The sequence below is a fragment of the Gorilla gorilla genome, chromosome 22 (genome assembly GCF_029281585.2).
Source record: "Gorilla gorilla gorilla isolate KB3781 chromosome 22, NHGRI_mGorGor1-v2.1_pri, whole genome shotgun sequence".
NCBI classification, from domain to species: Eukaryota; Metazoa; Chordata; class Mammalia; order Primates; family Hominidae; genus Gorilla; species Gorilla gorilla.
Window position 1 is genome coordinate 48,386,180 of NC_073246.2, and position 26,721 is coordinate 48,412,900.

At 41.4% G+C, this 26,721-nt stretch overlaps 1 protein-coding gene across 9 annotated transcripts in view; it reads left to right on the plus strand.

The window, feature by feature from the left end:
- DIP2A (disco interacting protein 2 homolog A) overlaps window positions 1–26,721 on the plus strand; it is a 116,777-nt gene that overhangs the window by 14,604 nt on the left and 75,452 nt on the right. For 8 of the 9 annotated variants that reach the window (XM_019017760.4, XM_019017759.3, XM_063702561.1 and 5 more), the window contains 3 exons: window positions 14,206–14,277; window positions 20,025–20,144; window positions 26,399–26,518. In XM_019017760.4, the coding sequence (XP_018873305.1) occupies window positions 14,206–14,277; window positions 20,025–20,144; window positions 26,399–26,518 (312 nt within the window). Of the gene's footprint in view, window positions 1–10,914; window positions 10,949–14,205; window positions 14,278–20,024; window positions 20,145–26,398; window positions 26,519–26,721 lie in introns of all 9 variants that reach the window. The other variant, XM_055373816.2, reaches the window with a different exon arrangement.

Consider the following 26,721-nt stretch of genomic DNA (forward strand, 5'->3'; position numbering starts at 1 on the left):
TTTAACCATGCATGGCTAGTGGCTACTGTACTGGACAACAGCAAAGTGTATGCTCTGCATGAAGGCTTCCTATTAACAAGAAATACCATGAAAATACATTTTATTCCTACCACTTCTCTCGACAAAGGAGAGAAAATGAGCAAGATGAAAATATGTGTACACATTCAAGAACTCAGTGAATCTTGTAAACAGATGTCAATTTCCTGTTTTTAATTAAAGGCTATGGGGCAGGAGTTTGAGACTACCCTGGGCAACATAGGGAGACCCTGTCTCTACAAAGAAAAAAAAATTAGCAAGGTGTGTTGGTGCATGCCTGTAATCCCAACTATTTGATAGGCCGATGTGGGAGGATTGCTTGAGATTGAGGCTGCAGTGAACCGTGATTATGCCACTGCACTCCAGCCTGGGTGCCACAGTGAGACCATGTCTCAGGGAAAAAAAAAAAAATGGGGGGCCATGGGGGTGGTTTTTCTTGGGTGCTTTATTTATTTTTTATTTTATTTTATTTTGGAGACAGAGTCTTGCTCTGGTACCCAGGCTGGAGTACAGTGGCGCAATCCCAGCTCACTGCAACCTCCGCCTCCTGGGTTCAAGAAATTCTCCTGCCTCAGCCTCCCAAATGGTTGGGATTACAGGCGTGTGCCACCATGCCCGGCTAATTTTTGTATTTTTAGTAAAGATGGGGTTTCACCATGTTGGCCAGGCTGGTCTCGAACTCCCGACCGCAAGTGATCCACCCACTTCGGCCTCCCAAAGTGCTGGAATTATAGGCGTGAACCACTGCGCCTGGCCAGGTGCTTTACTTTAAACAGGTCTTCTTTAATAAATGATGGAGCCAGCAGTACCCCCACACTGCCCCACCTTTTTAAAACATGTATTAACAAAACATTTCTGCATAATCTCTTTTGTCTCTTTCTGTCTCCCTCTTTTATTTAGAAAGGTTGTTCTGCAGTATGTGAAAAGTAGATTGGAGGAGTCTGAAATTGGGGGACAGAAAAGTTAGCTTGAAAAACCCATTGCAGTAATCCAGGGCAAGAGATTTTGCTGGTCTGGACAGAGCTGAGCCAATAGGATGGAGAGGGCAATCAGAAGTAGAGCCAGCAGGCTTTTGTGTGAAGTGCACAGTAAAGGAGGGTCTAGGGTGACTCTGGAGTTTCTGAAACACCTGTCTGGGAGATGATGGTGCTGCTCACGAAGACGTGGAACACAAAAGGAGTGTGAGGCTGCTCTAGGAGATCTGAGTGGTGGGACCCAGGGTGCATTTGGATATATGAGTCTAGTACTTTCTAGAAAGGGCTAGGCTAGTAATTTGGAAGTCATCGGCACATAGATAGTAATTGGAGTGAATATGATTACCCCATAAGGAGAAATGAATAATGCAAAGAGAGCCTAGGAAAAAACTCTGAGGAACCCAAATCCATACGGGAAAGGCAGAGAAGGGAGAGACTGCAGGGAAGACTGAAGAAGGAGACAGAACATGTGTGGGCATCTGTGCAGCTGAGGCAGGGAAATGTGTGTGGAGGATTTTCTGGGTCAGTATTCATGACCAATCATCAGGTAAAGATGACTGTACTTCCCCAAATCTCATTGAAATGGTTGAAGAGGTTTTTTTGTTTTTTGGTTTGTGTTTTCCTAAAGAGGTGAGATCTCACTGTGTTGCCTAGGCTGGTCTTGAACTCTTGGGCTTGGGCTCAAGTGATCATTTAGCCTCAGCCTCCCAAGTAGCTGGAACTATAGCTGCGCACCCCCACATCCTGCTAGGTTTTCAAAATTGAAAAGGAATTCATAGTCTAGATTCTGGGAAATTGGAACGGTGGATCAGAGCAGTGAGGATTATCTGATTAGGGAAGATAGGGATGGAGCAGGTCTGCAGCAGATGTACAGTGCATCCTTTGAACAAAGTTGTGGAGGAGGATGGGAGGTGGTAATGAGGAAAGGATATGGTTTTCATCGGTTTTCCAGAGTCTGCTGATGTATTCCTGTAGAAGGTACCACCAGTTGTTTGGGGAAGTGGGCACTCAGAGAGCAGCCCTATGTCTGCCTCAATCAGAGACACTTCTCCACTTACACTCTTCCTAAGAGTTCAGTTGAACAGAAGATGTGCAGCTGAAAGGTTGGAAAAGCATTGAAGTGGATAATATCTAAGTTCTCCTTTCAGTTGCGAGGCTAGTCTAAGTTTTCTAATCATGAATGTTTAGTAGGAATTATTTCACCATGTGGCTTTAGCTCACCAAGTGATATTTAAAAACATTCTTCCATTAAATACCTGCTATTTTAAAAGGTTTATTACCTATTTATACACAAACTTGTTAGCCAAGAGCTATATTTTTATGGAAGAGTCTTGTCACCTTTCACTGACATTGTCATCTACCTATATGTCCTGAATGCATGTTCAGGGTCTTACTTCTGTTAGAAGAAATAATTTAAACAAGCTCATGAGTACTGTAGAAAATATGGCAGACATTCATATTGAGCAAGTACTCTCTGGTCCTTGGAAAGTGCAGTATAGTCAGCCACAGGCTTCAGTTTGAAAGTCTTTTAAGAGTTAGAAACTTCTGAATGTGGAAGACTGCTTCTTGTTTGATTTTTGTCTAATTGTGAAATATTTCAAACGTACCAAAAACTTGTGTGAGTCATGATATACGTACCCACGTACCTACCACCCAATTTTTAAAAAATGAAGATTTGGACACATTAGATTCATATTTGAACCATTATAGAGAGAGATGACTCCCATTCACTCTCTGATTCCATTTGTCATCTTCCCAACTTCTCTCCTGAATTTGGTATTTTATCATTTAATTGCATTTCCATATATCCTGAAACAATCGATAGTGTTTTTGCATATTTTAAAAGTATGTAAATCATCTTTATAAATCCTTCTGAAACTTACTTTTTACCTCAATATTATGTTTTAAAAATTATGATGATTGGCTGGGCGCAGTGGCTCACGCCTGTAATCCCAGCACTTTGGGAGGCCAAGGCGGGTGGATCACGAGGTCAGGAGATTGAGACCATCCTGGCTAACGTGGTGAAACCCCATCTCTACTAAAAATACAAAAAAAAAAAAAAAATTAGGCATGGTGGTGGGCACCTGTAGTCACAGCTACTCGGGAGGCTGAGGCAGAATGGTGTGAACCCGGGAGGCGGAGCTTGCAGTGAGCCGAGATCACACCACTGCATTCCAGCCTGGGGGACTGATCAAGACTCCGTCTCAAAAAAAAAAAAAAATTATGATGATTATGTTAATACATGTAGCTCTGGCTCAGTCTAACTAACTGCCGTGTGGTATTATCTTACATGGTTATACCATGTTGTGGTAGTTTTTTTCTCCCAAGTGTATTTTTGAAACAAATAGAGGATGAGCAATCTACAGAGTTGGCATCAGCATCACTCCACAGTCCTCTTGGAGAAGAGTGCCCGAGGAAGGCGCAGGGCACTAGCCCAGAAGCACAGATAGAGACTAGCATGGGGAAGAGCTCAGGAAAAGGAGGGAAATGGAGAGAGCCATCAGACAGGGTAGGAAGTGTAGGAGTCAACATGTGCTCAATATAGAGGAAGCAGATCTAGGGTGTTCAAGGCAGATTTGGGATGAATCTCACATCTTCTAGTCATAGCATCACTCTTTTTTTTTTTTTTTTTTGGAGACAGAGTCTCACTCTATTGCCCAGGCTGGAGTGGTGGAGTGGTACAATCTTGGCTCACTGCAACCTCCATGCCCTGGGTTCAAGTGATTCTCCTGTCTCAGCCTCCCCAGTAGCTGAGATTACAGGTGTGTGCCACCACGCCAGGTTAATTTCTGTATTTTTTATTAGAGATGGGGTTTCACCATGTTGGCCACCATGGTCTCAAACTCCTGACCTCAAATGATCTGCCTGCCTTGGCCTTCCAAAGTGCTGAGATTACAGGCGTGAGCCACTGCACCCAGCTCGTAGCATCGCTCTTAATCTGGAAGTTGACGTACCCCTGCTAGGCCGTGGATATGTAAAAAGGATCATTTAATTTCTCTGTGCATCTGTCTTCAAGTTTTGCACTGGTCAGGTATGGATCACTCCTCGTTTTCTTGCCTCCTCCTGCTCTTCCTCTGTGTGGGCACCTCCAGTAGGACCTGTCTGACTGTTTGGGTAAATCTAGCAACATTGACTTAAGCTTACTCCTCCCATGGTAAGTCAAGGAAGCACGTGCCCTTTTTCCTAATAGAATATCAAAACTAAAGATTTATACATATATATTTTTAGCCAGGCGTGGTGGCTCACGCCTGTAATCCCAGCACTTTGGGAGGCTGAGGCAGGCAGGTCAAGACCAGCCTGGTCAACATGGTGAAACCTTGTCTCTACTAAAAATACAAAAGTTAGCTGTAATTCCAGCTACTTGGGAGGCTGAGACAGAAGAATTGCTTGAACCCAGGAGGGTCAGGTTGCAGTGAGCTGAGATTGCGCCACTGCACTCCAGCCTGGGTGACAGGGTGGGACTCCGCCTAAAATAAAAAATAAGATTTATATGTGTGTGTGTGTGTGTGTGTGTGTGTGTGTGTATTTCTTTTTTTTTTTTTTTTTTTGAGTCAGAGTCTTGTCCTGTCGCCCAGGCTGGAGTACAGTGCCACGATCTCGGCTCACTGCAACCTCCGCCTCCCTGGTTCAAGTGATTCTCCTGCCTCAGCCTCCTGAGTAGCTGGGATTACAGGAACACACCATCACACCCAGCTAATTTTTTTGTTTTTTTTTTTTTGTTTGTTTGTTTGTTTCCAAAAACCCACATATTTTTATTTATATATATATATTTTTTTTTTTCCTTTTTTTTTTCTTTAATTATACTTTAAGTTTTAGGGTACATGTGCACATTGTGCAGGTTAGTTACGTATGTATACATGTGCCATGCCGGTGCGCTGCACCCACCAACTCGTCATCTAGCATTAGGTATATCTCCCAATGCTATCCCTCCCCCCTCCCCCCACCCCACCACAGTCCCCAGAGTGTGATATTCCCCTTCCTGTGTCCATGTGATCTCATTGTTCAATTCCCACCTATGAGTGAGAATATGCGGTGTTTGGTTTTTTGTTCTTGCGATAGTTTACTGAGAATGATGATTTCCAATTTCATCCATGTCCCTACAAAGGACATGAACTCATCATTTTTTATGGCTGCATAGTATTCCATGGTGTATATGTGCCACATTTTCTTAATCCAGTCTATCATTGTTGGACATTTGGGTTGGTTCCAAGTCTTTGCTATTGTGAATAATGCTGCAATAAACATACGTGTGCATGTGTCTTTATAGCAGCATGATTTATAGTCATTTGGGTATATACCCAGTAATGGGATGGCTGGGTCAAATGGTATTTCTAGTTCAAGATCCCTGAGGAATCGCCACACTGACTTCCACAATGGTTGAACTAGTTTACAGTCCCACCAACAGTGTAAAAGTATTCCTATTTCTCCACATCCTCTCCAGCACCTGTTGTTTCCTGACTTTTTAATGATTGCCATTCTAACTGGTGTGAGATGGTATCTCATAGTGGTTTTGATTTGCATTTCTCTGATGGCCAGTGATGATGAGCATTTTTTCATGTGTTTTTTGGCTGCATAAATGTCTTCTTTTGAGAAGTGTCTGTTCATGTCCTTCGCCCACTTTGTGATGGGGTTGTTTGTTTTTTTCTTGTAAATTTGTTTGAGTTCATTGTAGATTCTGGATATTAGCCCTTTGTCAGATGAGTAGGTTGCGAAAATTTTCTCCCATTTTGTAGGTTGCCTGTTCACTCTGATGGTAGTTTCTTTTGCTGTGCAGAAGCTCTTTAGTTTAATTAGATCCCATTTGTCAATTTTGTCTTTTGTTGCCATTGCTTTTGGTGTTTTGGACATGAAGTCCTTGCCCATGCCTATGTCCTGAATGGTAATGCCTAGTTTTTCTTCTAGGGTTTTTATTGTTTTAGGTCTAACGTTTAAATCTTTAATCCATCTTGAATTGATTTTTGTATAAGGTGTAAGGAAGGGATCCAGTTTCAGCTTTCTACATATGGCTAGCCAGTTTTCCCAGCACCATTTATTAAATAGGGAATCCTTTCCCCATTGCTTGTTTTTCTCAGGTTTGTCAAAGATCAGATAGTTGTAGGTATGTGGTGTTATGATCAAGTGGGCTTCATCCCTGGGATGCAAGGCTGGTTCAATATACGCAAATCAATAAATGTAATCCAGCATATAAACAGAGCCAAAGACAAAAACCACATGATTATCTCAATAGATGCAGAAAAAGCCTTTGACAAAATTCAACAACCCTTCATGCTAAAAACTCTCAATAAATTAGGTATTGATGGGACGTATTTCAAAATATAAGAGCTATCTATGACAAACCCACAGCCAATATCATACTGAATGGGCAAAAACTGGAAGCATTCCTTTTGAAAACTGGCACAAGACAGGGATGCCCTCTCTCACCACTCCTATTCAACATAGTGTTGGAAGTTCTGGCCAGGGCAATTAGGCAGTAGAAGGAAATAAAGGGTATTCAATTAGGAAAAGAGGAAGTCAAATTGTCCCTGTTTGCAGACGACATGATTGTATATCTAGAAAACCCCATTGTCTCAGCCCAAAATCTCCTTAAGCTGATAAGCAACTTCAGCAAAGTCTCAGGATACAAAATCAATGTACAAAAATCACAAGCATTCTTATACACCAACAACAGACAAACAGAGAGCCAAATCATGAGTGAACTCCCATTCACAATTGCTTCAAAGAGAATAAAATACCTAGGAATCCAACTTACAAGGGATGTGAAGGACCTCTTCAAGGAGAACTACAAACCACTGCTCAAGGAAATAAAAGAGGATACAAACAAATGGAAGAACGTTCCGTGCTCATGGGTAGGAAGAATCAATATCGTGAAAATGGCCATACTGCCCAAGGTACTTTACAGATTCAATGCCATCCCCATCAAGCTACCAATGACTTTCTTCACAGAATTGGAAAAAACTAAAGTTCATATGGAACCAAAAAAGAGCCCACATCGCCAAGTCAATCCTAAGCCAAAAGAACAAAGCTGGAGGCATCACACTACCTGACTTCAAACTATACTACAAGGCTACAGTAACCAAAACAGCATGGTACTGGTACCAAAACAGAGATATAGATCCATGGAACAGAACAGAGACCTCAGAAGTAACGCCACATACCTACAACTATCTGTTTTTTTTTTTTCTTTTTTGGTAGAGATGGGGTTTTGCCATGTTGGCCAGGCTGGTCACGAATTCCTGACCTCAGGTGATCCACCTGCCTTGGCCTCCCAAAGTGTTGGGACACAGGTGTGGGCCACCACACCCTGCCATCTTTCACATTTAGATGCGTAATTCACGTGGAATTTAATTTCATGCGTGGTGTGAGGGAAGAGTGATTTCATTTCTATTGCAGTTGGGTAATCAGTTGACTCAGAACATTTGGAAGAGGCTATCCTTCCCCTGCTGCTTCAGACTGATTTCTGCTGTGGTGTTCTACTTGTTTATCTTAGCACCTGCTCTATTCTGTTTTCATATTTGGTATAGTCTGCCCTTTTAATTTTATTTTGTTTTTCAAGCTTGATTTAGCTAATCTTGGCCCTTTGTATTTCCCTATATACTTTGGAATCAGCTTGTCAATTTCTATGCAAGAAACTTTCAAGAATTTTTTTTTTTTTTTTTTTTTTTTTATTTTGAGAGGGAGTTTCGCTCTTGTTGCCCAGGCTGGAGTGCAATGGCGCGATCTCGGCTCACAGCAACCTCCGCCTCCCGGGTTCAAGCCATTCTCCTGCCTCAGCCTCCCGAGTAGCTGGGATTACAGGCATGTGCCACCACGCTTGGCTAATTTTGTATTTTTAGTAGAGATAGGGTTTCTCCATGTTGGTCAGGCTGGTCTCGAACTCCGGACCTCAGGTGATCCACCCGCCTCGGCCTCCCAAAGTGCTGGGATTACAGGCGTGAACCACCACGCCCAGCAAAACTTTCAAGAATTACTCAGGCTGACTCTTGTGATCCACTTGGAGAGAAATTACACTTTACGGTATTGAGTCTTCAGATTCATGAATGTGGTATATCCTTTCATTTCTTTAGGTCTTTAATTTATCTCAGTAATGTTTTTATAATGTTTTTAGTTTGTGGGTAGTGGTCTTGCACACCTTTCATTAAATTTATTCCTGGATTTGAGATACAGTATTTTTCAGTCCTAGAATTTATGTTTTTTTTTTTTAATTTACAATCCTGCTTTTTAATTCCCTAAACATATTGATTATGGTTATTCTAAAGTTCCATTTTCTATAGCTTTCTATTATTGTTTCTCATGGATTTTAGTCATAGTTTCTTGCTGCCATATGTGCCTAATTACTTCTGATCAAATGCCAGACATTGTCTATATAGTGATCATTTGTGACCACAAAGGGCTTACTTTTGCATCTGGTAGGTAGATAGGTTGGGAATACATGCAGTCCAAGATCACTTTAATCTATATAGAGGGAAAGTGATTTGAAACTGGCTCCAGTCCTTATGAGTGCTGCTCTGTTTTTAGTTCATACCCAAGGTGTGGTCCTTCTGAGTCCCAACAAACAACCTGGGATGCTTTCCAGGGCACCTCGTCCGTGATGAGCTCCTGCCTCTCTGAGTCTGTCCAAGTTCCACTCAGTTCAGCTACTTGGTGATTACTTTTTGACTTCACTTGGCCCTCAGTTCTTCACTTCTGTGATGTCTTCAGATTTAAAGAAAAACTTTAATGTGATCTTTTTAGTTGTTCCCATTGGAAGAGTTGGTCTGAGTGCTATAATTTTGTCAGTGCCATAAATGGAGTTCCTATGTGTGTGTATGTATTCAGTTTAATGAACATATTTTTCATATTTTATTAAAAACTGAGATAAAATATTTACTAAACATTAAAAAAGCCCGCTTTTAATTACAAATGAATGAGACAATGGACATTCAAACACTACTGTGGAAGCATATCTATACTCTTCAGTGTTAAGCATAATAATTTGCTTATTTTTTTTTAAGGTCTCATTCTGCTATTCAAGCTGGAGTGCAGTGGTGCGATCATAGCTCACCGCAGCCTCGAACTCCTGGGCTCAAGCAATCTTCCCACCTCAGCCTCCCTAGTAGCTAGGACTATAGGCATGTGCCACCACAGCCAGCTAATTAGTTTTTTTTTCTTTTTTTGTAGAGACAGGGTCTCTTTATGTTGCCCAAGGTGGCTTCTAACTCTTGGGCTCAAGCAGTCCTCCCACCTTGGCCTCCCAAAGTGCTGGGATTACAGATGTGAGCCACCATGCTTGGCTGCATAAATAATTTAAATTGCAGTCAGATAGGCTCTACTTTTGTGTATTAGATCTGTATATTTAAGACCCCTGTGTTTGGAAACTTTAAGACATGGAAAGTGAAATCTCTACGTGCTTATATTAAGTATAAGAATGACTGTTACCAGTGAATGGTGCCACCGTGCAAAATATTACTCTTCACAGATTTTCTTCACCTTTTGTTCTGTGTCACGAGCTTGGAGACTGCCTGTATTTTTTTTTGTGGCATCTGTTTTCAAGTTTTATTATGGTCAGGTATTGTATTAGTCTGTTCTAATGCTGCTAACAAACACATAACTGAGACTAGGTAATTTATAAAGGAAAGAGGTTTAATGGACACACAGTTCCACATGGCTGGGGAGGCCTCACAATCATGGCAGAAGATGAAGAAAGCAAAGGGACGTCCTACGTGGTGGCAGGCAGGAGGGTGTGTGCAGGGAACTGTCCTTTTATAGAACCATCAGATCTTGTGAGACTTACTATCCGGAGAACAGCATGGGGAAAAACCTGCCCCCGTGATTCAGTTACCTCCCACTGGGTCCCTCCCATGACACGTGGGGATTATTACAATTCAAAGTGAGATTTGAGTGGGGAGGACACAGAGCCAGACCATATCAGGTATGGATCATCCCTCATTTTATTGTTTCCTCCTGCTCTGTGTCGGCACCTCCAGTAGGACCTGTCTAGTCCAGTGGCAGCTGTGGGCTTTCCCAGCTGCCATGGCACAGAGACCTTGCCTTGGGATCCTGGGTAAGCTTGTGTGGCCCAAGTTGGGACCTAGTGGACTCTTTGGACCCGTTCTTTGGCAGCAAGGGAAAGGCCAACACCTTTCCAAAGGAATAAACACTGGCAGCTGTGTCTAGCTCACTTGGGTCCAAGGTCTCTGGTGTGTATCTGATTTTTGGCTGGTGCCCACCTTGGAGGCGGTAAAAGTGACCTGACCAAAGGCAGACTGTACTGTACTGGATTGGAACCTGCCGGGCCCTTGGGGCTCCCAGCCATTGTGTCATGCCCTGTTGGGGTGCTTCTTCCTTAGCCACACTTGGTCCATTGTAGAGTCACCCAGCTGCTAATTGCCTGAAGTACTTCTTTGTCAGACACTCCTTTCAGACTCCGGGAAGCTGATTTGCTTGAGCCCAGAAGTTGGAGGCTGCAGTAAGCTATGCCACTGCACTCCAGCCTAGGTGGCAGAGCGAGACCCTGACTCTAAAACGTAATAAAAGACCAAAAAAGAAAAAGAACAGCACCATCATCCCCAAACACTCCTCGTATTATCCCTTTGCAGTCTCCCGGTCCCCCAGCTGATCTATTCCCTATCCTTATGGGTTTATCTTTTCAGAAATGTCATATAAATGGAATCATATAGCATGTAACCTTTCGAGAATGGGCTTTTTTCTTTCAGCATAATGTATTTTGAAGTGTATTCACACTTTTGCAAGTATCAAGAGTCTGTTCCTCTTTATTGCTGAGTAGTTTTCCATAGTATGGTTACGTCACAGTCTCTCCATTCACTTGACATCTGGGTTGTTTCTAGTTTTTTGGTGATGAAGAATAAAGTGGCTATAAACAATCGTGTACAGGTTTTTATGTGAACACAAGTTTTTACTTCTCTAGGGCAGATAATCAAGTGGAATTGCCGGGTCATCTGGTGAGTGTTTGCTTTACTGTATAAAGAACTTCCACACTGTTTTCCAGAGTGGCTATACCATTTTGCATGCCCATCAGCAATATATGAGTTTCTATTGCTTCACAGTCTTTGTCAGCACTTGACATTGTCAGTATTTTTAAAGCTTTAGCTGTTTGAATAGGTATATAGTGGTATCTCATTATGGTTTTGTGTTTCCTAACAGAAGGAAAATGATAACAGCGGAAATCAGTGAAACTGAAAGCAGAAAAAACAATAGGAAAAAATCAGTGGGGCCAGGTGCAGTGGCTCACACCTGTAATCCCAGCACTTTGGGAGGCTGAGACGGGTGGATCACTTGAGGTCAGGAGTTCTAGACCAGCCTGGATAACATGGTGAAACCCCATCTCTATTAAAAATACAAAAATTAGCCAGGCATGGTGGCGCATGCCTGTAATCCCAGCTATTCCAGAGGCTGAGGCAGGAGAATCACTTGAACCCAGGAGGCAGAGGTTGCAGTGAGCCAGTTGTGCCACTGCATTCCATCCTGGGTGACAGAGCAAAACTCCGTCTCAAAAAAACAAAAACAAAAAACAGTAGAACCAATACCTGGTTCTTTGAAAAGATAATAAATTTGATAAACCTCTAACAAGACCGACAGTGAGAAAATACCAAAGACACAAATTACCAGTCAGGAATGAAAGAGGCCAATCTCTATAGACTGCACAGACATTAAAGCATGATAAGGGAGTACTATGAACAACTGTATCCATATCTGGTCATATGCCCAGTAGATGTTTCGGGCAACGATGGACCGCATATACAACAGTGGCTCCATGAGATCACGATAAAGCTAAAAATTCTTACCACCTAGTGACCTTGTAGCCATTGTAACACAACACATTACTCACCTGTTTGTGGTGATGCTGGTGTAAACAAACCTGCTGTGCTGCCAATCTTAAAAATCTAATCCATATAATTATGTACTGTACATAATACTTGGTAATGATAATAAATGAATGTTACTGGTTTATGTATTTACTGTACAATTTATTGTTATTTTAGAGTATATTCCTATTATATTTTAAAAATGTTAACTGTCAAACAGCCTCAGGCAGACCCTTTGTGAGCTATTTGAGAAGAAGGCTTTGTCATTATAGGAAGTGTCAGCTTCCATGCATGTTATTACCCTTGTGCACTACTCATCTTTGTTCCTGTGACCTGTAGGGGTAGTTGAGTGCTTTTGAGAATGGGTTTTTAGAAATTGTGTTGCCGAGTGAAGGACTTGGTGATATTACTAGGGATTTGGCATCTGTGATCCTAAGTGAGATTCTTCTGCAGCAGTGGAGTTCAGCCAGAGCCATATTTCGTACCTCTGTGATGCAGATTAATTGCCTCTCCTACACACATGCCCATTTGAAGATTACTGCCTTCTAAACCTTAAAAAGTTGTGCACAAGTTGAAATTTAATAAGTGAAATTGTACAGTTATATCGTGAACCTGATGAGGATTGTCACTGCAGCACTGAGCATGTTGGTGTGGGTGGTGGCTGGCTGTGGACCTGGGAGTGTCCAGTGATGGAGTGAGGGGGTGAACAAGGATGACGTACTTCCAAGGGGTACCCGGGTCAGTGCAGTGGATCAGGTGTGCTCATTGCATTGAGGAAGGGTTGGTTTTAAAAATGGAAGGCTTAGGGAAGAAAATAGTGATTTATAATATAATGCCATTCGGGTCAATTAAAAATACACAGACACAAAGCAACATGCATTCTGCAGAATATATTCTAAAAGACACTATAAAAAAGTTTCTAAAAGACACTATAGAAAGAAGCTATAAGAAAATATGTCTAAAAGACACTAAATGCAAAAAAAAAAAAAGTCTGAAGAGATGGAACACAGTGGGGACACAGGGAATAAATAAATGGAAGGACAGGCAGATAAGCATGAGAGGCTTGGGAGGAGCCAAGTGAGCTCTTAAAGCAGAGGCTCTGTGCAGAGTCCAGGGCTTGGACGCAGTGCAGGGTGGAGTAGGTGGGGAGGTTGTGGTAGGCTGGTCTGGACCAGAGCAGCTGATTGGCCCACAGGCCGTGGCTCAGGCTCTTCTTCTGTAGGATGGCATATTAGTGCCCACCCAGAGGCTTCCACTGAGGCTTAACTTAGATGTCAGATATTCAACGGTGTCAGTCTGTTCACACAACAAATCCTATAATAAAAAATACATCTAAAGGAAATACTCGATTATGTACTCAATAAATGACATCAGCCTGTGTCTTCTGATTCACAGCAGCCTTACTGCTTTGCTTGTTTGTTTTGAGAGAAGGGAGATCTTACAAAACACTAAAAACTCTACCATGTTCACCCAGAGGACAAGCTAATCATGAGAACTGTAGTATATATTTATGGTCTAAATAAAGTCTTCACATCACACATCCACTGTTAGAACTTCCAGGTATGTGTAGGAAACCAAATAGTGTGCTTACATTAAAAAGTGTTTTCATGATGGTGCATTTCCTACCTCATTCCTAGGTGGTTTAATTTGTTTTCAGGCTGTTTTTCCTTATGATAATTTACTGGAACAGCCGTCCTTTTTCCTCCTTTCCCAAGGACACCCCTTGGCCTGGGACGGCTTGTGTCCCATGGGTCCCTTATTGCAATACTTGTGAAACTTGAACCTGCACAGGAATTACTGGAGGATCTTGATAAAGTGCGGATTTGGATTCTGTCAGTTTGGGATATGGCCTTAGAGTTTGCATTTTTGGCAAGCTCCTAGGGGATGGTGATCACAATTTTTAAAATTTGAAGTGTTATTTACACACAGTAAAATTCACCCTTACTCTTCTACAGTGGTACAGATTTTTGACAAATGCATATGCTCATGTAACCACCACTACACTCCCAACATAGAACAGTTTCACCACCCTCAAAATTCTCTTGTCTTTTCCTCACTCCCAGCCCCTGGCAACCACTATCTGTATCTGACTCTATGGTTGTATCTTTTCCAGAATGTCATAAAAGTTGAGTATTCAGTAGCCTTTTGAGTCTGGCTTCTTTCACTCAGCAGCATGCATGTGAGATCTATCCAAATTGCTGTGTGTATCAGTAGTTTGTTCCTTTTTTACTGCTGAGTGGTATTCCATTTTATGGGTCCATTATAGTTTATTTGTCCAAACACTTCATGGAAGGACATTAGTGTTTCCAGTTTTTCAATCATAAATTGATGTTTAATTTTAAAATTTTGGAATTGTAGAAGAAATGTAATTCTTTTTTCCATTGTTGTTTTAGGTGACATCACTCAAAAAGGATATGAAAAGAAAAGGGCAAAGCTGCTTGCACGTTATATACCGCTTATTCAAGGTAAGGTCAATACACTCAGGTGTTACATAGCAATTATATTGTTTCATAACACTTGATTTTTAAATTGTTTTTAGAGTTTAACATTTGTTAGCAATGTTAAACCAAGTTTAAACACTGGTATATGTTGATTATTGATCGAGACAGGGTCTCGCTGTGTTGCCCAGGCTGGTCTTGAAAAATATGCCTCTAATATTAAATAATAAAATCCAAAGGCATAGATTATAATTTAAAGCTCTGGCTTGATACAGATCTCAGATCTCATTCCCAAAGAGGATTTATTTTATTTTTATGATTATGAACAACCTGGCACAATTCTTACTAGGGCTAGAGCATCTATTTTAAAGATGTCGGTTCTTCCCACATTAGATTGATTTGTAGATTCAGTGCATTCATCATTTCAATAGGTTTGTGTGTGTGTGTGTGTGTGTGTGTGTGTGTGTAACTTAACAAGTTAGTTCTAAAATGTATATCCAAGTATAAAAGGTCAAGAGACCCAAAATATTTTCAAAAAAGAATGAGGTGAGAGGATTTGCCCAACCAGGATATGAAGAGTTATTATTAAAGCCGTTGTCACTAAGACAGACTAGACAGCTCAGACAAATGCATATGTGTGCAGACTTTGCACATGGGAATGGTGGTGTGGCAGGCATGGTGCTGGCACAGTTCTTTATCCATATATGAAACACATGACATTGGAGACAAAAATCGGTTCCAGATGTATTAGGCCTAAATGTGAAAGGTCTTTAAAGCCTTTAGAAAATCTTATAGGAAAATTGTTGCCATCTCAAGATAGGAAGGATTTTTTGATGTCACTGAAGGTACCAAAAAGCAGGAACCATAAAGGAAAGGATTGATTAATTAGACCACATTAAAATTAAGAACTTCTTTTTTTCAAACGTCATCATAAAGAGATTGCAAAGACAAACTACAGAATGTGAGAAGATAGTTGTAACACAAATAAGAAGTAGTATCCAGAGGCCAGGCGCGGTGGCTCACGCCTGTAATCCCAGCACTTTGGGAGGCTGAGGTGGGGGGATCATGAGGTCAGGAGTTCAAGACCAGCCTGGCCAACATAGGGAAGCCTTGTCTCTACTAAAAATACAAAAATTAGCCGGGCATGGTGGTGCGTACCTGTAGTCCCAGCTGCTCGGGAGGCTGAGACAGAAGAATCACTTGAACCTGGGAGGTGGAGGTTGCAGTGAGCCGAGATTGTGCCACTGCACTCCAGCCTGGGCAACAGAGTGGGACTTCATCTCAAAAAAAAAAAAAAAAAGAAAAAGAAAAAAGAACTAGTATCCAGAATGTACCGAGCAGTGCTGTCCAGTAGAACTTCTTGCAGTAACAGACATGTTCTCTGACTGCATTGTCCAGTATATGAAACACCAGCCATGTATGATGATTGCGCGTAAGAGGCAAGGTCTTACTCTGTTGCTCAGGCTGGTGCACAGTGGTGTGATCATAGCTCACTGCAGTCTCAAACTCCTGGGTTTAAGCAGTCCTCTCACTTCAGCCTCCTGAGTACATGGGATTACAGGTGTGCACCACCACGCCCAGCTTACTGATTGAGATGGGGTCTCGCTATGTTGCCCAGACTGGTCTTGAACTTCTGACCTCAAGCGAGTTTTCTGCCTCAGCCTTCCAAAGTGCTGGGATTACAGGTGTGAGCCGCCACACCTTCCCTTAATTTAATTAGTTTAAAGTTAATAGCCAGAAAGTCTCCCAACATAATAAGAAAAAGTCTAGTAGAAAAATGGATGAAGATTCAAATAGGTTATTTCATAAGAGGAAATCCAAATAGCCAATGAGCAAATGAAAAGATGTTTAACCTCACTAGTAATCAGAGAAATGTACATTGTAACCACAGCCATCTGTCCTGTTGGAGAGGATTCAATCAGTAGGATGCAGGCAGCTAGTATTATGTAGTAAAGTTGAAGAGGTGCAGCAGTTCTTCAGGTACATATTTGCCCTAGAGAAACTCCTATTTGTTTGCATCTTATTCTCCTGTACAAAAATGTTCATTATATCTGTAAACTGCCAAGAACTCAAATACCCATCAACAGAATTCATACAGCGGAAAGCTAAAGACCTACATGCATCAGCAAGAATGAATCTTGTAAACATCGTGAGGATGAAGGAAGCAATTATAAAGGCATATAGCCGATACAAGCTTAAAAAAAGACGCCAAACCGAGCTGTTAATATTTAGAGAGCTGGTGTAGTGAGTCCGGAAAGAGAAGGAAATGGTTTTCACAGAAGCCAGCACACCATTTCCTCATGGAAGTTAAATTGGAGAGGGCCACAGGGACCCCTAAGGCACTGAGTGTTTTATTTCATAACCTATGTGGTGGTTACATTGATTGTTTCTTAATAATATTCTTAAACTGCATACATGCTTTGTATTGCCTGTATTGGTATGATATATTTTATAACAGATCAACAACAACAACAAGATTGACGAGGCTCTTTATATGCTGATATTTATTCACCCAAAATAAAAACAAACTCAGAGTAAAATTGGGATTGAAGGAAACTATTAAAATATCTCTAAAGCCCATTTGTCCAAAATCACCAGCAATCATCAAACTAAACAATCAGATACTGTAGCCATTTCCATTCCAAATGGGTAAACAGAAATGCTGGCCATGCCCATTCTTATTACACATTATTTGGGTGGTCACAGCTGATGCAGTGCGATGGAAAACAAAGCAGAATAAATAAATATTAGAGAACAAAAGATAATCATCTTTAAATATAGGTGATATTATTTTATACCTCAAAAACTCATGTGACTGCTCATGTAACTATTAGTGATTTTGGTTTGATATGAAGATAGAAGGCAAATATGCGGCTTTTCTCTAGCAATATTTCTGTTTTCAAATATGTAAAATCTTATTCATAATGAAAACAAACTGTCAAATGCTTATTAATGCATTTGGTAAGAAAGACAGAACCTACGTTAGGATCATAAAATCTATTTGAAAGAAATAACCAAGACCCTAATATATGAAGAAACATACCAGTTTCCTAACTGGAAAAACTTAATACATCCTATAAAACTGGCAGATCTCAAGTTAGTGTGTGAACATAATGTAGTCCAGTCTGAATACCAGGCCTGAGGTTTTCCTAAACCTAGGATTGGAAGTGACCCATTAGAAGAGGCAAAGTTCTGAGAGTAGCCCATCAATTTTTGAAAAAGAACACTGGTGATAAAGGACTGGCATTTGAGTACTAAACCTGATTGTGTATGCTTTATAGTCACAACAGGAGGATGCCGGTGTACAGAGTACACGACCCAGTCAGTGGAAGAAAAGAAGTCCAGAAGTGATTTGAGAGGATATGAAGGAGGAAGGGTTAATTTAATAGCTGGTACTATCCTTCTGCAGGCAAGAACCCTCTTCCTCCTCCCCACCATTAGTGAACATAAACTTCAGAATAATTAAAGTTCTAAATATGTTTTTAATTATAAAAACATACAATTCAGGAGACTATTTGAACACCCCTTTGAGTAGGAATTGTCTTCATAGGCAATATAGGAGACCTGGGAGCTAGAACAGAAAAGATGGACAGGTGCGATAGGCTCCCTAGAAATGAGAACATTTCAGAATGACTGAGCTGCTACTCGCCAGGCCACAGCTCTGTATGTGTACACAGTTCAGGGTGTCCACAGCAGACAGGAGTGAGGCTTCCTGGTCTTTTAGTGAGGGTCTTTAGTTGGGTAAAGTAGCAGAAATCCAAAGGAGAGGAAATGTGGATGGGCAATAAATATTAAATTATGTTCAACCTCAGTGGTAGATATGGAAATGCAAATTAAAGGGCACCATTTTTCTCTTATCACATTGGCAAAATTCTAGAACTTTTTATAACATCTAGTGCTGACAGAGAGTGGAGAAATGGCACTTTTCATACATTGCTTGTAGGAGTGTGAATTACTGTAACCTTTTTGGAAAGTTACCTCTTCATATCTGTTAAGTTAAAAATATATCTACTCCTTCATCCAATAATTTCACATTGGGTTTTGTATCTTTGTTGAATAAATGAATCTATCTCAAAGAATAAAAGGATGCATATTTTGGAATACAAGTGTAAGGAAGTCCATCTGTGTATATGTCACTTTACAGCATGCTTGTTTATCGTCCATAAGGTGTAAGACTCTGTATTGTCCATTGTGAACTTTAAAGTTGTTTTATCCAGTCACAAAAAGCCAAAAGCCAGTAGGGACTCTGCTCATTATGTGTTTTTTACATATATATACACACACAGACACACACAAACACGTGTGTGTGTGTGTGGATGTATATGTACATATTTATGCTCACATTTTGAAGGGCTAATACTGATTTCTGTAGAGAGTGTTCCCATTCTCCAGTGCTGTATAACTGACCACCCCAAAATGTACACAGTACTTGAACAACATCAGCAGCATCTGTTCTGCTCATAAATGTGCAGTATAGGCCCAGCTCAAATGTTACCTTGTCCCTGTCCGCAGAGCCAGAGCTGGGTGCTCAAGTCCTGGGCCAACATCCTGTGAGGGCTCCTCAGTCACAGCTGTGGCTGTTGGGGTGGGGAGACTCCTGCTGCCGAGCACCTGGCTCCCCACCCCTGCCTGTGTCTCACTCTGTCCTCATGTGGCCCCTCCACTGGGGGGCTTAACACTCTAGACTTGGTGTGTGGTGTTGCAGAGAGCCAGGTAGAGCCGTGTCGCCTTTCACGACTAGCTTTGGAAGTCACACAGCATCACTTCTGCCACACTGCGCTTGTTGGGGCAGTCACTGACCTGCCCAGGTTTGAGGCAGCGTGGACTCTGCCTCTTCAGGGAGTGGTAAGGGCTGGAGGAGCCAGCGGGACTGGAATTCCTGCTGGCCAATTTTATGAAACATTTTGAAACAAAGGCTAAAGCTAAATGCATATTTTTGTTGAAGCACAGCTGTGGGTTTTGCTTTGTGCTGTCTGCAAATGTCAGCAAATTGGGTTCGAATGATACCAGGGATTTTGTTCAGTGACTTGAACAACTGTTCCCCATTCCTTCGCTCACCGTAATGTGTCTTGAGGGCATCTGTGACCAGGGGACCGCTGCCCAGAGAGTGGAGGTCCTGGTGAGGGAGTGTGTGGAGAGCAGCAGCGTGATCTTGATCTGCCCTGATTTGGAGGCGGAGCACGTGGGCAGCGCAGCGAGGGCAGTTGGCCCAGCCTGAGCAGGTCCCAGCCTCTGAGCACTTTGGGCCCTGACGCCATCTTTCTAATGCCCCTCTCGCTCTTGTTTTCTCTGACTTTTCACTTTTTTCCTGTTTGTATCAGAGGGCTACTGGTGGACCCCAGTGGTGGTCTGGTGAGCTGTTTCTCACTCAGGGTTTACCGACACTGTAGAACAATGCTGGGGACGAACAGCACAGACCATTTCAGACTTGGAAACGTAATTCAGAAGTGGGCTTTGGGAGGGCTTTCTACCACGGCTCCCACCCCTGATGTGAGCTGCCATGTACTGTGCTGCCAAGGGTACAGGGCCAACTGTTTGATCATCACCCTTCATGCGGATGGTGAAGGGCTGGGTGATGTGGGAAGAGGAGAGCATGGAAGTGGATGTTGCCCTTAACCCACAGCATTCATGCGTCTATCACTGACTTCCAGATTAAAGGCTCTTTGATAGAGTGTATGCAACAGATGAGAAATGTAAGCTGTTTTCAATGGACTTTTTCATAATTGGAAAAGCAAATTGTTCACATAAGGTATTCCCATACAATTGTGTTTCAGGAATAGACCCATCTCTGCAAGCAGAGAATAGAATTCCTGGGCCCTCACAAACCACGGCCGCTGCACCCAAGCAGCAGAAGTCTCGGCCCACCGCCTCGAGGGATGAGCGCTTCCGGTCAGGTAGGGTCACAGCCTAGGCAGTGGGGAAGGTGGACGGGCCTGGAGCCCTTGGACTCTCGCCATGAAGTCTTCCAGTTATTTTTCCTTTGCCACAATATCTGCCAAAGAAATTATTTTCACATAAGCAGTAATGTACATCGTCATATTTTTTTCAAGAAAAACATTTAACCTTCACATAACCACAGTCTGTTTTAATGTATGGTGTAGCTTTAGTGGCACTTTCTTAGGGGATGCCTACAAAACTCTCTAGAGAAGTCTTCTTCTCACTCTTAGTAGAATAATTTCTTTAAAACTTTTGTACACTTTTTACTTTGAAGTTGATACTAATAATTTTTGTGCTTTTTGGAGCAGCTTTACTGCTAGGTGCAGGTGTTTTAGTATTTCTTTTTCTAATTTTGGAGATTTCCTTCCAATTAGATTTCTGCCACTCTGTTTGGCAGTGCTTTTATGAATATTTAAATTTGTCTCTGATGTTTTACTTGAATCAATAGAATGGCCATTGAAAAAAATTCACATTTTCTATTATAGTTTATATATTAATAACTTGAGCACGTTATCTATTTAATATTTTCACCACTGTGTAGTTGTATATTTTCTTCACATTTAAGCTCTTTTGACAGGCCTTTTTCAGAAAAAATTTTAATAGGGATAATGGTTGTTTTAAGAATACTGAAAACAAAGATTAAGATTTTAAATGTTTTTTCAACAGGGAGAGTAAAGAAATAGTCTAAGAAATATTTGAACAGATAATGTCTTACCAATTTGATACACATTTATAAAAAACTTTATCATGTGGCAAACAGCTTCTTCTCTGATTATATAAATAATACATGCTTAGTGTTAAATATATAAAAAATATTATACCAAATTTAAGGACAAAGTTAAAAATCACCTGATACCTCTGAATCCTGAGATGGCCGCCCTCAGCATTTCACTGAGCACTGTTGTCCTCATGCCTGGATGCAGATGCATGCACACATGTGTACTTTCCATGAGAGTGGTCCTAGAAAAGGTCTCCTCCTTTCCGCCGCTCCTTATTTTCTACGTGTCCCAGCTCGTCTCCCCAACCCTGTTCCTGCTCTTGGAAGTGATGTTAATAAACTGGTTTCTGCCCTTGTGAAGTTTATAGTAGGTGTATTCTTTGTCTTTTGAATACAGGTCTTTTATCATAAATATGATTTGGCAATATTTTCTCTCAGGCTGTGATTTGTCTTTGTGTTTCTTTAAAGTATCTTTTGAAGAGCAGAAGTTTTTAATCTTGATGAAGTCTAAGTTATCATTTTTTTAAATTGATAGTGCTTTTGTTCTTGTGTTTAAGAAATCTTTGCCTAACCCAAGATTACAAAGATTCTCTCTTGTGTTTTCTTGTACAAGTTTTGTAGTTTTAGGTTTTTTAGTGCCATTTTAATGCCCTTAAGTTTGTGATCTTTTTTTTTTTAGTTAATTTTAGTGTAAGTACAAGGTATGCATCAAAAGTTTACTTTTTTGCATGGAGATATTCAACTGTTCCTGGGCCATTCCTTAAGTCTATGCTTTCTCCAGAGAATTCCCTTTGCACTTTTTTCTAAAAGCAGTTGCACATAAATGCGTGCATCTATTTCTGGACTCTCTGTTCTGTTCTGTTGATCTATTCATCTGTCTTTATGGCAAAACAGTGTTCTCTTGATGATCATACCTTAATAATAAGTGTTAAAATCAGTAGTGTTAGTCCTTCAACTTTGTTTCTTATCTGTGTTCTGTTGTATCTAATGTGTCTTTTTTCCTTCTTGCACCTTTAAGATTTTTCTCTTTATCACTGTTCTGTGGGCTCGATTATATCCTCTCTGAAATTCCTATATTGAAGCCCTAATAACCCCGGTGGGATGCTATTTGGAGTTTGGTCCTTTGGGAGGTAAATTAGGTTTAGATGAGATCATGAGGGTGGGGCCCTCACGGTGGGATTGGTGCCCTTATAAGAAGAGGCATTGGCCAGGCGTGGTTGTTCACGCCTGTAATCCCAGCACTTTGGGAGGCTGAAGCAGGCGGAGACCAGCCTGGCCAACATGGCAAAACCCCATCTCTACTAAAAATACAAAAATTAGCCAGGTGTGATGACACATGCCCATAGTCCTAGGTATTCTGGAGACTGAGGCATGAGAATCGCTTGAACCGGTAGGTGGAGGTTGCAGTGAGCCAATATTGCCCCACTGCACTCCAGCCTGAGTGAGACTCTGTCTCAAAAAAAAAGGGAAGAAAAAAAAAAGAGGCACTAGAGCTTGCTGGCCCCCGCCCTGCCCCATCACCCTATGAGCACAATGGTTAGAAGGCAGATGTCTGTAAGCCAGGAAGAGAGCCCTCACCAGACACCAACCATGAGGCACCTTGATCTTGGACATACAGTCTCCAGTAAGAAAAATTTGTGTTGTTTAAGCCACTTAGTTTATGCTGTTTTGTCATGGCAACTGAGCAGACTAAGGTGCTGGTGTTGAGTGATTTGATTATGATGCGCGTGGGCTGGTTTTGTTTCTTGTGCTTGGGGTTTGTTGAGTATTTTTGGATCTGTTGATACACCCTATCAGGTTGATATTATCTATATTTTTAGTTCTAGGTTGTTTTTAATCTATACTTATTTTCCTTTTTTTCTAAGACAGCAATAATGTTTAAAGTAGGGGAATCACAGTAACTTCCAAATCCATCACAAGGGTCTCAGTTTGTTTCTTGCTCTCTTTTCGTGAGTGCCTTTTTCCATGAGTGTTTTCAGTTAAGTCCTTGTGTGGAAATGCTTTTCGAACCTTGTATGTCTGATAATATTTTTATTAAATATTCATGTTTAAATGATAATTTGGCTGGATATAAAATTCTAGGTTTAACACTTTTGTCTTCAGAACTATTGCTTTTTTGTGCCTGGTGTTACTACTGAGTATTGTCAGTCTGTTTCTTGATCTTTCAAGGTGATTTAGCTTTTTCTCTGGAAGCTTTTAGAATTGTTCTGTGTCTTTGATATCCATGAGTTTCCTTTATCTTATGTCTAGGTGTGAATTCTTCACCTTTCCTGAGTAGGAAAAGGTTTAACCTGGCCCTACAAGCCATTTAAATGTGAGATTTTTAAATGTTTTCAGACATTTGTTGGGGAAAATTGAAGCGTCTACAAAACTGGCCATCATTGTATTATAGCTCCCCTGGACCCATAGTCGAGCTCCAGAAATTCTTGGCCATCCATGCCCTGCCTTGGATTAATCTATACTCTACCTGCTTCCTCCCTTCCCATATGGTTTCATAGCAAATCTCGGATATGTTATTTCATTTAGATGTCATAATATTCTCGATCTCTGTCATTCTGATGTCGTAATAGTCTTGGTTTCTGTATCTGAAAAGATTGTATTTCTAAAAGATAATGCCATTTTCACAAAGTAATTAGCAATAAATACTTCCTTAATATCAAATATTCAGCCAATGTTCATATGGCTTTTGCTCGTATGGCTTCTAAAGAACAAGTTTATTTGGACCCAGGATCCAAATAAGAGCTACACATTGCAGTTGGTTGGTAAGTGTTTTCAGCCTCTATGAACCTTAGTTTGTAGGAGAAGCTGAGCTGTGTTTGTCTGTTGGTTCCTCTTGGTGTCTCTGACATGCTTTTTAGCTCACTAGGTTTGATGAAAGTCAGGTTACAACATTCAACTGTTTACAAGACTGTCATGGGTGGCCCTGTGTTCCTCCACCAAGAGGCCTGTTGGGCCTGACTCTTGGCTATTCACTGTGGTGCTTGAAAACCAGTGATTTTTCTCAGTTCTTAGATTGATGATTTCCTTTGGGCTGCAAAATGGTGAAATTTAGATTCTGACATTCCTTCTTCATTCAAAGGCCAGAATATTTCCGTAAAGAGAAACTTCTGTTATTTACAACTTGGTACAGGAAAGAAAGTCAAGATGAATATTTAATTCTTTCCACTTATTTACTAGTTTTCAGAACAATAGGTTGAGTCACTGGCCTCCTCCAATGGCAACCAATTGATTGTGTTTCCTCTTTTCCTTTTTCTTCTTTTCTTTTGTCAGTATCATATTTGATGTTTCAGTCCATTTTAGTATTTATTCTTACTGATATTCAGATTGTCCCATTCTTCGCCACTGGGAATCTCTTCAAATTGGCTCGAGTTGTTTGACCATTTCCTGGTTGGCTGTTAGGATAAGAAGTTCTAGGCTCATCCTGGGCATTTCTCCCCTGCTCCAGAATCTGCCATTTTTAAGGGTTTTTTTTTAAGTGAGGATGGTGTTTCAAGACCACAGTCTGGGCACTAGGATGCTGATTGCTATTGGGCTGATTGTTGTTTGTAGACATTTTCACTGTACAGAGGTAAGACAGACTTTTAAAAGACAGGATACCACATTTGTTTGTAGTGACATAATCTATTCAGATTCAGAACTGCAGGGTCTGTACTTCATCTCTCTCTCTCCCTCCCTCCCTTCCCTCCATCCCTCCTTCTCTTTCGCTTTTTCTCTTCTCTTCTCTTCTCTTCTCTTCTCTTCTCTTCTCTTCTCTTCTCTTCTCCTCCCTTCTTTCTCTCTCTCTCTCTCTGTTTTTGAGACGGAGTTTCACTCTTCTTTCCCAGGCTGGAGTGCAATGGCGTGATCTCGGCTCACCACAACCTCTGCCTCCCGGGTTCAAGCGATTTTCCTGCCTCAGCCTCTCAAGTAGCTGGGATTACAGGCATGCACCACCATGCCCGGCTAATTTTGTGTTTTTAGTAGAGACAGGGTTTCTCCATGTTGACCAGGCTGGTCTGGAACTCCCGACCTCCGGGGATCCGCTCACCTCGGCCTCCCAAAGTGCTGGGATTACAGGCATGAGCCACTGTGCCCATCCTCTCTCTCTCTTTCTTTTCTTCCTTCCTTCCCTTTCTTTCCTTCTTTTTCTCTTTTTCTTTCTTGGGTTCTCACTCTGTCACCCAGGCTGGAGGCAGTGGTACAGTCATAGCTTACTGCACCTTGGAACTCCTGGGCTCAAGTGATCCTCCAACTTCAGCTTCCTGAGTAGCTGGGACCACAGGCGCATGCCACTGCACCTGCCTAATTAAACAAAAAAAATTGGGCCAGGTGCGGTGGCTTACACCTATAATCCTAGCACTTAGAGAGGCCAAGGCGGGCGGATCACCAGGTCAGGAGTTCAAGACCAGCTTGGCCAACATAGTGAAACCCCATCTGTACTAAAAATACAAAAATTAGCCAGGCGTGGTGGGGGGTGCCTGTAATCCCAGCTACTCGGGAGGCTGAGGCAGGAGAATTGTCTGAACCCGGGAGGCGGAGATTGCAGTGAGCTGAGATCATGCCATTGCATTCTAGCCTGGTGACAGAGCGAGACTCTATCTCAAAAAAAAAAAAAAAATTTCAGAAATGTGGTCTTGCTGTGGTGCACAGGCTGGTCCTGGCCTCAAATGATCCTCCTGCCTCAGCCTCCTAGAGCGCTGGGATTACAGGCATGAGCCACTGTGTCCAGCCTACCTCTTTCATCTACATTTGTATCTCCTCTCCCTCATGAGTGTCCAAGCTCTAGCTATGGTAGAATCAGACTATTAAGTGCTTTTCATTTGCCATATCCCACAGGACTGACGAAAAATCTATATGACAATGCCTTCACTGCTATCAACAATATGAGAGAGTTTAAAATTTTTTGTTCAGTTAATTTTGTCCTTACTAGATATTTCTGGAAGTAGAGGTTGACCAGTCTAACTTCAGTGTTTTAAAGTCAGCTGCAATAGTTTAAACCAGGGGTGTCCAATCTTTTGGCTACCTTGGGCCACGTTGGAAGAAGAATAATTATCCTGGGCCACACATAAAATAAACTAACACTAACGATAGCTGATAAGCTAAAAAAAATTGCAAAAAAATCTCATAATGTTTTAAGAAATTTTACGAATTTGTATTAGGCTGCATTCAAAGCCCTCCTGAGCCGTATGAGGCCCATGGGCCATGGGTTGAACAAGCGTGGTTTAAACCAACAACTAGATACTCATTTAGGCTCATTTGTTTCACTTTATTTTCAATTTTGGGGATTTCTCTTTTATTCAGTTTTGATTTATAACTAAGGAAATATTTACAAGATTCCAAAGTTAGATCTACAAACAAATATTTAAAGAAATCTAGGACCAACATGTGGGGATAGACAGAGAGAGCTTCTATTCCTTTTACCCCCACTGAAAACAAACAAAAACGTGAAACTTAATTTGTTACTTTATAACCAGTCTTGTAAAAAGTATTTTTACTGCTGTCCTTCCTGTGTAGATGTCCACACTGAAGCCGTGCAAGCAGCTTTGGCCAAATACAAAGAGAGGAAGATGCCTATGCCTTCGAAGAGACGTTCTGTCCTTGTGCATTCGTCTGTGGAAACCTACACCCCTCCAGGTATTGATAAACAATGTCAAGTGTGGCTTTTTTGAGTGTTTCACAGGCCTGATGTTATCCTATTTACTTCCCATTGAGTTGGAATATCCATCTGGCCTGTAGTATAGATTGGACGCATTTGGAGATTAAAAATGTTTGCCTGTGCTCATATTCCTTACCTGAAAATCTATGGTATACATAGTATTCTTACCCAAATGGGTATT